Source organism: Manihot esculenta, chromosome 17, assembly GCF_001659605.2.
Source record: "Manihot esculenta cultivar AM560-2 chromosome 17, M.esculenta_v8, whole genome shotgun sequence".
NCBI classification, from domain to species: Eukaryota; Viridiplantae; Streptophyta; class Magnoliopsida; order Malpighiales; family Euphorbiaceae; genus Manihot; species Manihot esculenta.
The window spans coordinates 25,200,219-25,213,322 of record NC_035177.2 but is presented as its reverse complement, the minus strand read 5'-3'; the positions used below and the strand labels follow the sequence as shown (position 1 = coordinate 25,213,322).

The window sequence follows — 13,104 nt, the reverse complement described above, 5'->3', positions numbered from 1 at the left end:
AGCACACATCACATAAGACATTAGCATCAAATGGTTTATGTGCAAATACATGAACCCGCATACCTCCATCACATACATAGCATATCATCAATGCACATGCATAAAATCATGACATTTCACATCATCATTCAAGACAGGACTCTACATCCTATCCTAGTGGACATGATTTTCCTATTGTGCTTGACCTTCTAGAACATCTATGAGCCCGACACTCTAGGTCCGACCATATGAACCTAGGGCTCTGATACCAATCTGTAACGACCCGAAAATCGGACCGCTACCGGCGCTAGGATCCAGATCGGCTTAAGGCCGCCGGGACCCGTAGCAAGCCTAACACACAACCTGTACACCTGTTTAATCCCATACATGATCAATATATACATAAAAATTTTGAACTTTTCTCATTCATTTACCAAACTCAACCTGTGCATGCACAACTCATAAGCATAACCATCAACCCCACATTGGAGTCCTCACCAATGCTCCAATGGGGTAACATACATATAATAAGTTTGGTTTACATAAACAGTGATAAAACATTTTATAGATCATGTACAAAGGGATTAACTAACATACTAGGGTCAAGCACATCTCTAAACCTCAATACTCGTCATTACATTACATTACTATACATTACATCATCCTCATGTCCACAGCTAACTATTACATAAAACATAACTTTACTCTTCTTGACCTCCCGGCCTATCCCGTACCTGCATACCTGGGGGGTTAGGGAAATGGGGTGAGCTACTAGAGCCCAGTGAGCAGAATAATAAAACATTTAATTTAAAACACATGATCTCATGGAATGCATCACATCACAAACAAATCACAATCAATGATGGTTTTGTCACCAATAGTCCTCTACATATCCAATAGTGCCAGGGGCGTAGAATGGGTCTCGTCCTGGTCTTTCTCTTAACATAACATACATAACATAACATTCCTATAATGCCAGGGGCGTAGAATGGGTCTCGACCTGGTCTTTCTCTTAACATAGTGCCAGGGGCGTAGAATGGGCCTCGACCTGGACTTCCATATTATACCATATCACATCATGTCATCATCATCTCATATCATACAAGGACTAAAGGATCATTCAATACTCATCCACATCATCATCATATTATGCAATGCAACATATTCGTGAATTTTAATGCAAACAACCTAATTTATCTCATGGCATTCGTGATGCATGAACATGTTCAAAATCTAATTTATTTACTTTGAAACATAAGGAGTTATTCCACTCACCTCAGGCTAGCTCTGACAAGACACTGAAGCAGCTGTCTCACTGCTGGGGTCCTCGGTTCCTCGGGTCCGAACCTACATAGGTGGACTCAAATGAGGGACCAAACATACATGAACATGACTCTAAAATACTCCCCAAAAGCCCCCTAAAACACCTTAAAATAATCATAAAAATCATGCAAAGGAAGGCTGAACAGGGCACTTTCGGCTGCAGGTTCGGCGGCTGAAAGTCCCTCCAGAGACGAAAGTCAGGCACCTTCGGCGGCACTTTCGGAGGCCGAAGGTTCCTTCCAGAGACGAAACTCATGCATGTTCGGCGGCACCTTCGGCGGCCGAAACTCCCTTCCAGAGCCGAAAGTCCACTTTCGAGGGCAGGGTTCGGCAGCCAAAGGCCTGCCTCCACAGGCAGGTTCGGCGGCCGAAAATCCCTTCGACTGCTGAACCTGAGTTCTTCCAAAGGGCAGAACTCAATGCACATTTGTCTCCCAAACCATCCAACTCAAAACCAACACTTCCAAAACATGCATACATACTTCCATACGCTCATAGGGGCCTCAAACTAACCTAAACCCCAACCAAAACACATCAAACAAACATACACAACATACATTGCTCAAAAACTCAACATTAACCTAAACATGCATTTCTACCCCACAAATCTTATAAAACTTGTTTAAAACATGGAATGAGCTAAAGATCTACTCTTACCTCTTGAAGATCGAGAGGAGAGGCGATCCAACTCGGAGATAGGAGAGATCGAGCTCCTGGGGTCTCCAAGTTACCAACTTCACTCTTTTTGCTCAAATATCTTCAAACCAAGATAAAACTAGTTAAAACTTGAAAGATTTGAGGAAAGACATCAAAAATCAACCATGGGAGAGCATGGACTCACCGTTGGCCGAAAATGGGGAGAAAGCTCGCCCGTTTCGACCATGGAGCCCTTATATAGGGGCTGGCCAGACCACCTTCGGCAGCCTAAAGTGCCTCCAAAACTCATGCAAGTTCGGCGTCAGAACATGGGGTTCGGCGGCCGAACCTGAGCCACTTTCGGAAGCCTAACTTGCCCCCCTAAACTATTCCATGTTCGGCGGCCGAACCTGGAAATGCCTCCATGGTCTTTTTTATTCAAATTTCAATTTCTTTCTTACTTAAAATCATAAAACACATTAAAACATTTTATGAAAAAATGATTTTACCCCTCTAGAGGTCTCCGACATCCGAGATCCCACCAGACGGTAGGAATTTCGATACCGGAGTCTAGCCGGATATTACAGATTTTGTTCTTGGTCTTCTACGTACTCAACGTGGATCTGATTCCATTTTTGTTGTTGTTGACAGGTTCTCTAAAATGGCGCATTTCATTCCCTGTAAGAAAACTAATGATGCTTCTCATGTAGCAAAATTGTTTTTCTAGGAGATTGTTCGCTTACATGGTGTCCCCAAGACCATTACTTCTGACAGAGATGTGAAGTTTCTAGCTCACTTTTGGGTGACTTTATAGAAATGTTTTGGGATTGAACTTCGATACAGCAGTGCTGCCCATCCCCAAATTGATGGCCAAACTGAAGTCGTGAACCGAACGCTTGGTAATCTTCTACGCTGCATCTGCAGTAACAAGAAAACTGCTTGAGATCTTGCTCTTGCCCAAGCAGAATTTGCTTACAACAGTGCGATTCACAGCTCCACAAAGATGTCACCGTTTGCTATTATGTACAGGAAAGTCCCAGCGCATACAGTTGATCTTATCGCACTTCCCACAGGTTATCACAACAGTCTTGCAGCAAGCAACCTGGCAAAGCAGCACGTTGATATTTTCAAACAGGTACAACAATGTCTTACAGAAGCCAATGACAAATATAAAGCTACAGCTGATAAATATAAGTGTTTCAAGTCCTTCAATGTTGGTGACCAAGTTATGGTGTATTTACGCAAGGAGCGTGGTGGAGGACAGAAAAAACTTGACGCCAAGAAGATTGGTCCATTCCGGATCATTCAGAAGATCAATGACAATTCCTATGTTCTTCACCTCCCACATGAAATGAAAATTTCCAAGACGTTTAATGTGGCAGATCTATTTCAGTATTACCCTGCTGATGACAACTCGAGGTCGAGTTCTTTACAAGTGGAAGGGAATGACATGGAGCAACTAGTCTTGGATTTTACGGCAGACTTGGACCGGGGCTAACTTTTGTATTTTAATTATTTTTTTTGGATATTTTGGGTATTTTCATAATTTTGCATATTAGGATTTTGTTTTTATTATAAATAGCTTCCCTTGGCTATTAGAAAGATACTTTTTAATCTTTGAGGAATCTCAATAAGACTTTTAGTCTTCTAGCCTATATTTTTTCTTATTTCATCTTAGCCAAACGATATTGGTTAAAACTCCTGATGGAGTCTAAATAGTCCTTTATCATAAATCATCAAGAAAATCAGTATCATCGTCGTTTTCACCCTGGCCAACATCATGTGCATTGTGTTGTAATTCATTACACGTTTCAATGCCTACAACCAGATAATTATCATTTCGGATATTTTCTTCACTTTCACCCTCCATAATAATTGCATAACTAGTTGAAGGACCAACTCCTCCATCTTCTGATGACGAGATAAAATATCTATGTATAATACAATTGAATCTACTAGCCTAATTGTCAATACGTAATCAAACATCATGTCTACATCTTCGTCATCACTTAGTTGTGCTAATCCATATTTAATAATACAATTATCTAATATCGGTTGTTTAAAAATAATTTTTATTATCATTGTTATAGGTTATAGGAAGTTGGAGCATAAATGTAAATCATGCCCAACTTGTTACATATATATAATCAACTCGAATCTCATTTAGAATTTTAGTGAAGATATCTCCTAATTATTCTCCAGTTCGAATATGTTTTATCCGCTTCAGAAAACTGTACCATATACTGCAGAATAGTCATTTCTATTTCTAATTAACCTACTAAATAATAATAATTTAATAAATTATAAATAAAAAAATAAAAGCTAAATAAAGATATATTATAACTGCTATATAAAAAAAATTTCATTTTAAATATAAATTTATTTCACCACTAAATAATTCTTTAATTTTTTTAATAAAATAAATCTAACTAAATAATTTTTTTTCTCCATTTCCTAATATTTTTCCTATATAAAAAATTAACTAACATTTATATTTATAAATTTTTCCTACTTTAATATTAATTTAATTCCTATATTTTCTTCCAACACTCTATATATATTAAAATTTTAAAATAATTAAAATTTTAAATTAATTATGAATAATATAAATTTATTTCACCACTGAGCAATACTTTAATTTTTTTAATAAAATTAATCTAACTAAAATATTTTTTTCTATCTCCTAATATTTTTTCTATACAAAATATTCACAACAGCTTTTATATTAATTTTTTCTACTATAATAATATTTTAATCTCTATAATTTTTCATCCCAACACTCTATTTATATTAAATTTTTAAAATAACTAAAATTTTAAATTAATTATGAATAATATAAATTTATTTCACCACTAAATAATATTTTAATTTTTTTTAATAAAACAAATTTAACTAAATATTTTTTCCCTATCTCTTAATATTTTTTCTACACAAAATATTTACGACTTCTATATTTATAAATTTTTTCTACTTTTATATTATTTTAATCCCTAAAATTTTTATTCCAACACCCTATATATTAAATTTTTAAAATAACTAAATTTTCATATTAATTATAAATAATATAAATTTATTTCACCACTAAACAATACTTTAATTAATAAAATAAATTTAACCAAATATTTTTTTTTCTATTTCCTAATATTTTTCCTACATAAAATATTCATAATAGCTTTTATATTTATAATTTTTTCTATTTTTATATTATTTTAATTTCTTTAATTTTTATTCCAAACGCCCTGTATATATTAAAATTTTAAAATAACTAAATTTTCAGGTTAATTATAAATAATATAAATTTATTTCACCAACTAAATAATACTTTAATTTTTTAATAAAATAAATTTAACAGAATATTTTTTTTTCTATCTCCTAATATTTTTCCTATACAAAATGTTCATAACAAACTTCTATATTTATAAATTTTTTTCTACTTTTATACAATTTTAATTCCTACAATTTTTGTCCCAACACCCCATATATATTAAATTTTTTAAATAACTAAATTTACAAAATAATTATGAATAATATAAATTTATTTCACCATTTTTAATTTTTTTAATAAAATAAATTTAACTAAACATTTTTTTCCATATCCTAATATTTTTCCTACACCAAATATTTACAACAACTTTAATATTTATAAATTTTTTTTTTTTACTTTTATACTATTTTAATCACTCAATTTTTGTCTAACACCCTATATATATTAAATTTTTAAAATAACTAAAATTTTAAATTAATTATGAATAATATAAATTTATTTCACCACTAAACAATACTTTAATTTTTTTTAATAAAATAAATTTAACTTAATATTTTTTCCATCTTTTAATATTTTTCCTACACAAAATATTCACAACAACTTCTATATTTATAAATTTTTCCTACTTTTATACTATTTTAATTCTTACAATTTTTATCTCTACACCCTATATATATTAAAATTTTAAAATAACTAAAATTTCATATTAATTATGAATAATATAAATTTATTTCACCACTAAACAATAATTTAGTTTTTTAATAAAATAAATTTAATTAAATATTTTTTTCCATCTCCTAATATTTTTTCTCCACAAAATAACAACTTCTATATTTATAAGTTTTTCCTACTTTTATACTATTTTAATCTCTACAATTTTTGTCCCAACACCCTATATATATTAAATTTTTTAAATAACTAAATTTTCAGATTAATTATAAATAATATAAATTTATTTCACCACTAAACAATATTTTATTTTTTTTAATAAAATAAATTTAACTAAATAAATTTTCCCATCTCCTAATATTTTTTCTACACAAAATATTCACAACAATTTTTGTATTTATAAATTTTTTTCACTTCTATACTATATTAATTCCTATAATTTTTGTCCAACCCCATATATATATATATATATATATTAAATTTTTAAAATAACTAAATTTTCAGATCAATTATGAATAATATAAATTTATTTCACCACTAAATAATATTTTAATTTTTTTAATAAAATAAATTTAACTAGATAATTTTTTCCTCAATCTCCTAATATTTTTCCTACTTAAAATATTCACAACAACTTCTATATTTATAAATTTTTCCTAATTTTATACTATTTTAATTCCTACAACTTTTGTTCTAATATTTTTTTACGGTTTATTATATTACTTTTTATAATTTTAAATAAATCATGCATTTTTTACTACTAATTTACATACAAATAATAATTTTTTTCAACAACATAATTATCTTATCAATTAAATACAAAAAATAATAAAATATAACATACTTTTATAAATAATATTTAATGTCTTACTTAAAAAACAACCACAAATTTCATGGATCCACTAATATCATATCGAAAATGTAGAAAATTATGAAACATAAATTCTTTTTATTAATAAATTTTTATTTATCTAAATTTCATAAATAAAAATTTAATATAAAATATACATTTTTCAGTTAGAAAATTTTAACTCCGCCCATAAATTATTGGATGATATAAAATAAATATAACAAATTAATTGGATGATATAAAATAAATATAACAAATTAATTTGAGAGGGTTTAGGAGAAAAATTTAAAGGTGAGAATTTGATTGATAGGGTTAGAAAGAGATAAAAGTAGATTAATTTGAAAGAGTTTGAGGGTGGATAGAAAATGTTGAGGACAGAAAATTTAGAAGAAAAATATTATGTTTAAGAAATTTTTGTTGAGATGATTGGGAAGAAAGAAAAATATTAAGGAGAGAAGAAATACTAAGGAGAGAAGAGTATGTATTGGATGAGTTGGGAAAAGAGGAAAAATAGTGAGAGAAAATTTGGTTTAGATAGATAGGGAAGAGAAGAGAAGGAATGTTGAGAGAAAATCTCAACCGGAGAGAGGGGCAGAGAAAAGGGAAGAGGTTGCTTGGTGGGTTAATAGTCTTCTCTACCTCTCTTTTAGATGTGGTAGAGGAGCTGTCCCGTAGCAGCACCTGATAGAGATTTTATCGCGTATATTAGAAAATTTTAAATTTCTACAGCATTTTGAGTCGGACAGAGATTGATATTGTTTTTTTTTTTGGTGGGGATTATTTTCGGCGATGAATATGAGATGGAACTAGGTTTATGATCTAAAGAAGTTGAATATGAGATGGAACTAGGTTCATGATCCAAAGGAGTTGTTTAAAGAAAAGGATAATTCTTACGCGTGCATTAGCCTGATGGTAGGTTCAGCTGCCTTAACCTGACATGAGCCTGACTGGGTTTGATGGACAGCACCTCGGATCCGACACTCTCAGTGCAAAGCATGCTTCATTCTTGATTCTATGGATTCAATCGGAACCGGTTTGGCTATTAGGGATAAATTCTAACTGTTTGTATTTTTAATTGCCTGGAATTACCTTGGGAATGCTTTTATTTTCTGCTCAGAATAAGTGTATGCAGATCATCTGCTCCATTTTGAATAACTACAATATGATAATTAATCAAATTATAATTAAATTAATGAAATATCCACTAAATTGGTTCCATATTCGGTTTGGTTAAATCACTTGCAGCAGTTGACAATAGGAGTTGATATTAAAATGTCCCAATTTATTGGTAAACTAGCTGCAATGGTAATAAGTAAAAAATCGAAATTGAGGAACCAAATAGTGCAATCATAAGTGAAAAATTCTGCAAGAACAACCGAGCCAATAGCAATTTAAGTGATCGATCATAAGAAAAAAAATTGATCTAAATTGAAGTTATCAATGTAATTCTCGGTTGGAATTGTTTTACCTCTTACAATTTTGCTACGATCAAAGGAATCAGATTTCAAAGGCTATAATGAAAAACCATTTGTAAATTCATATGAATAATATAAGAAAAAATTAACATGAAACCTTTCTAAAGATAGTATCCGAAACGAATATATAATTTTTCAAAAACTAAAAATAATACAAGGTATTAAGATGTTGATTATTTGATATTTTATATGAATTTGTTGCTAGGTGAGGCAAAGGCTACTTTCTTTCCTCCTTTTTTTTTTTAATTCCCTCTTTATTTGCGATTTAATCTCTGCTTAATCAACTTCAAAAAACCGTAAGTGATTAGATTTATTCATAATTTATTTAGCTCTTTACTCAACTTGCATACATCTTTAAAGCTTGTTTTTGTTGCTGCGTTCTGCTAAATTATTATGAGTATGACTCTGAAGTGGTTTTGCCTGATCGTCATCAAAATTTTGTTTTCTCTCTCCTGGGTTGCTATGTTTTTATCTCTCTTTCCATTTTTCTCTATTCCCCAAAAAGAAGGCCTTTATCATATAAGTTTTATGATTTTTTTTTCTTCTATTGTATCCTTCTTTTATGGGTGTTGATTATCTCTGACTGGTTGCTTGGAGAACTTGGGGGAAGTTCAGAACTTATGTTACTTCGTATATTTGTCAAAATATGGATGCAATGTTCATTTCCCCTTTCAATTGGTTACGATTTGTGATAGCTGAAGTTGGTCCTGGTAATGGGTTCCCTGAATTATATACATTTTTAACAATTCCGATTACTTTCTTTTTTATTGTTAATAATTAGCCATGTACATGTTTCTTACTGTAATCATCTATAGTTTAAGACTGTTGCCACTATCAGCCATGATTGTGTATCAACTCATTTAACCTCAATATTGGACATCATTGTGCATTTTCTATGGCTCAGTGGATTTAATTGGTTTAATTTTGGGATCTAAATGTTAGGAAGAGCATTGGACTGCAAATAAGGTTAGTCATAGATCTCCTCTTTCAAAAACAGCTTAACATATTCATTAGGACCATCACCATTAGTTGGCACCCTTTGCAGGATCTACTTGTCTGCCCTTTAGTTTAATGCTTTCTTTATCAAGTTCTCTAACTGTTGATGGTTGATAATGCGAGAGATCCAGCAGGATGGCCAAATGCGAATACAGGCCTTACTCAATGGGTCGATCGTACCGATGAGGGGTGGATGCTTTGGAGATTTCATACGGGTCCCTCGATGGCCGATCTTGAGGAAAGAGTCTGCAAAATAGGTGAAAAAGATCATGGGTCCACCGGGAGAGCTCCGGTGAAAACGCTTCGACACTCAAGTCAAATTTAGGACTTAAAGTGTTGAGAGAAATAAAATAGAAAAGAAGAGAAAGTTCTCCAGAGAGAGGATGAGATTTAGGGTTTCTCTGTGTGCCGAAGAGAGAGAGGATTTTTTCCTTAGAGAAGAAGAAGATGGTCCCTCCATTGGATTAGTGCCGTGATATATATATATATATATATATATATATATGTGATCGCTTATGGCCCCGGTGCCATGTTTCCATGGGCAGAAATACTTTTATGCAAGTGTGTTGGGCGACATGTTAATGATGGACAACATGACAATAAATATGAAGCTGGCTATTCTGATTTCATCAGGTCATGCTCGGTTTAACCGACTTACATAGAGGTTAGTTCTCCGATCACTAAGATCAGCCATGTTTACATTTAAAGTCTCGTTATAATATGAGTTTTGAAGAGGTCTGCCCGTCCTCTCTGGTTTTTGATAAACTCAGGGTGTCTGTGGTTTGATTTTGTATACTCAATAGGTCGGGTCGTCCTACTACTCGGTCCCACCAGATGGAAAGATTTGTATGACCCTTTTGAATGATATATACACGAGTTATGATATTAGCGGATCCTATATTTTACATATTATGATTTTAGCGGATCCTATATTTTACATATTATCTGTCTGGTTCCACTAGATGGAAATACTTGTATGACCCTTCAATCACATGTATACGTGTCATTATCTTAACAACGGGTTCTATTTTTTATATGTTAACAACTGTTACCAAAACAGATTCGCAAAAAAAGTGCAGTGCTGCAGGAGTCTAAATTTTCAATTTTGATGTCAAAATAGTTGCATCATTCGTTCAAAACCTTATTGAAATTTTTTTTTAAAATCTTGTTCTTGTTCATTTATTGAACGCACTACCAGCAATTGTTTCAATGTTTAGAAATTCAAACATGTCATTTGTGTTATTCAAATCTTCCCAGGTTGTATCTGTTTTAGGTGCTTATATTCTTTCTAGCTGGTTCATAACCTGATACTATTTAATAATCTGACTGCAGCTGTTTTCTTCCTTCTGAGTAGGAGTTGAAGAAAAAATAACTGGTTGATTCTGCTTCCAAAGGGCAGATATGGATAACGAAGGTAAAGGTATAGCCTGGGTTGGAAGCATATTCCACACTCTTGAAGCTATGTTTTTAGAGGTAGATGATATCATGCGGCAGGTATTTTTATTTTCTGCCATTAACCTCTTTAGGATGTCAGTTAATGCCGTTTTGAAAAAAATCTTTTTGTGATTTGGTGAGAAATGGTTTATCATTAATATATTTATGAACGTTGTACTCTTGTTGAATATTTGAGCTTGGTTTCTCTATCTGAAAAACTGGGTGTGTGATTTTCTTACGGATTTCTATTTTGAGAAACTAATGTATAAAGTTTTTCAATTCATCGAAGAAAAACTAAAAGCTTGGTGCATGTGAAACATTCATATACATTATCAACAGTAAAGCAACAAATTGACAACAGCATAAGCATCTCACTACCAGAACTCCATTCCGATTGTCTGCAGATGATTGGTACTAATGTGAAGCAGCTTCACTCTGATCTTCTGCAAGAGGTGATCCCAGAGTCTTCTTTAGATACAGCAGATGGTTCAGCATATGACTCTTCTTTAGTACAAAACATTGATGAGGTTTATATTGATGGAGACCACTTAGAAAAAGAAGCTTGCACTGTGAGTGAGGTCTATTCCTGTCTTGGGAAATATTATAAGGTCTCACAATATGATCTGTCTTTGGAGGAAACCTTTAATGCTGGGATTACTGAAAATCATTCTGAAGAAATGCAATTTAACCTTGAGAAGTCTGATATTGTTATCCTAGACAACAAAGATCCAAGTTTGGCAGTATTGTCACCAGCCTCAAATGAACTGCTGGAGAGCAACTCGTGTGTAAAAATAGTACCTGCACTTGTGCCACCTTCAGGTTCTGTTAAAATGTTACATTCCTGTGGAAGCAAGGTCTACTATGGAAACTTTTCTTCTGGTGGTGCCTCGACTGAATCAGTTGGTGAGTATTTCATCATTTTGATATATCTCCAATTCATTCTAACTTTTCGCTTCTGTTAATGTTTGAGTTGGCTGGCCTTCTCTACATGAGTTTGAGTGGTCTGATGATAATGCCAAATTCAAACTCATCTTTTCTCCCTATGAATGTTATTTAAATTCTCCAATGGGCAATGGTTTTCAACTCTTTTCAGCTTATGTATCCTGAATATGGCTGCTTGTTACATAGAATTGGATTTCTTGCTAGGGCTGAGCATAAATTAGTTTTAAGTGAAAAGCTGAACTGAACCGATTGAATTCAGTTTTTTTTTGTTAGGTTTTTCAGTGTTATGATTTGGTTTCAATTTTGTTTTTTGAAAATATTCGATTTTTCAGTTCAATTTGTAGGGAGGGAGAGAAGTCTAATATTAAAAGAAACATAATGCAGGTGATGGAAAGTTGCTGAACTGATCATAAGAAGGAAAGCACCCTAATTTAGGCTGCTAGACTATTTATGTAATGTATATTGCGATAGAAGAAGGTTTCACTAGTAATATAAAGTATATCTTTCCACATTGCTGCAGGAACATCCGACAACTCCATTGATGATATTACCAATAAGGCTTCATCTCATAAGATGAACCTTGATGAAAGTTGCGTCATAGTAGACAATGGTGAACTTTTTTATGTTTCTCTTTCTCATGATGTTGGAAGACAGGTCTTGCAAGTTACAAAGCTCTCTTTCTCATTCTATTGTTTGCTTGAATTTTACGAGAATGTACCCCAATCAAGATAAGCATTTTAAGAATTACTGTGCTGTGTCCAAGTTTAGGAAGAAGTCCATTTCCATAATTAGGGAACTCTCAACTCTGACGTTTCTATTTTCTTTTCGTTCAAGAAAAAGTTAAAGTCTTTCGCAACAAAATGGACGGCCGCAGGAAAGCAGGATCATGATCAGCATGCTGCCTTGTATAGGAATCCAGATTTGGGATCTTGTAAACAGAAAAGGGAAGTTTCAGTATCATTTAGTGATACAAAATCAAATCATGAATTTTTTGAATCTGATTGGGAGATTATCTAGATGACTCTTCCAATGGTGAGTTCTTCTACTTCAAGTGGTTTTGTCATCCCAAGCAGTCAAATAAAGGCGGCCTAGATTCTGTTTCAGATGCTTTGGAGCAATGAGACCACCACAGTGAAGGGATAATAAATTAAATTAAATACTTCTGCAGCTGAGAAAATCTGCAGAATTTGATCAGGATTTTTTTTTTTTTTGGGGTGTAATTTGGAGGAGAACGTTGATTTTCTTGGTCTTTCATGCATGTTTTTGGAATTAGGGTTCCTTTTGGAGCAGGATCATTTAAATAATTGATAGCATTCCTGAAGAACTCCTGGCCCTAGTACTACCCTACCTGAGCATAAACAAAAAAATAAAAAAGAAAAAGAAATTAACTGATGTGTTTTTTCATAATATGTGGGATCACTTAGATGCCTGATTAATTGTATAATAACTTCAATAAAAATTTCTTGTTCGTAAACAATTTATTTTAATCACTCGTGCTGGTCAATTTCTGCCGGTTTCTGATATATATTTCCGGT

At 32.5% G+C, this 13,104-nt stretch overlaps 1 protein-coding gene across 4 annotated transcripts; it reads left to right on the top strand.

The window, feature by feature from the left end:
* The first annotated feature begins 8,624 nt into the window (after positions 1-8,624).
* Positions 8,625-12,961, top strand: LOC110605006. 4 transcript variants are annotated; one of them, XM_043952326.1, is made up of 4 exons: positions 8,625-9,857; positions 10,548-10,607; positions 11,032-11,530; positions 12,090-12,961. In XM_043952326.1, exons 3-4 carry the CDS (start codon positions 11,032-11,034, stop codon positions 12,299-12,301), a joined length of 711 nt encoding a protein of 236 aa, XP_043808261.1. In that variant the 5' UTR covers positions 8,625-9,857; positions 10,548-10,607; the 3' UTR covers positions 12,302-12,961. The 4 variants fall into 4 exon arrangements, with proteins under 4 accessions (XP_043808261.1, XP_043808262.1, XP_021598987.2 ...); XM_043952327.1 differs by having other exon boundaries at positions 10,526-10,607; XM_021743295.2 differs by having other exon boundaries at positions 8,626-9,857; positions 10,548-10,687.
* Positions 12,962-13,104: the final 143 nt, after the last annotated feature.

Excerpts from the sequence above, each read along its gene's own strand:
- LOC110605006 (XM_021743295.2), top strand. The coding sequence starts at position 10,595 with ATGGATAACGAAGGTAAAGGTATAGCCTGGGTTGGAAGCATATTCCAC. Across the intron at positions 10,688-11,031 it reads TAGATGATATCATGCGGCAG|ATGATTGGTACTAATGTGAA; the intron begins GTATTTTTATTT and ends GATTGTCTGCAG. Across the intron at positions 11,531-12,089 it reads TGCCTCGACTGAATCAGTTG|GAACATCCGACAACTCCATT; the intron begins GTGAGTATTTCA and ends ACATTGCTGCAG.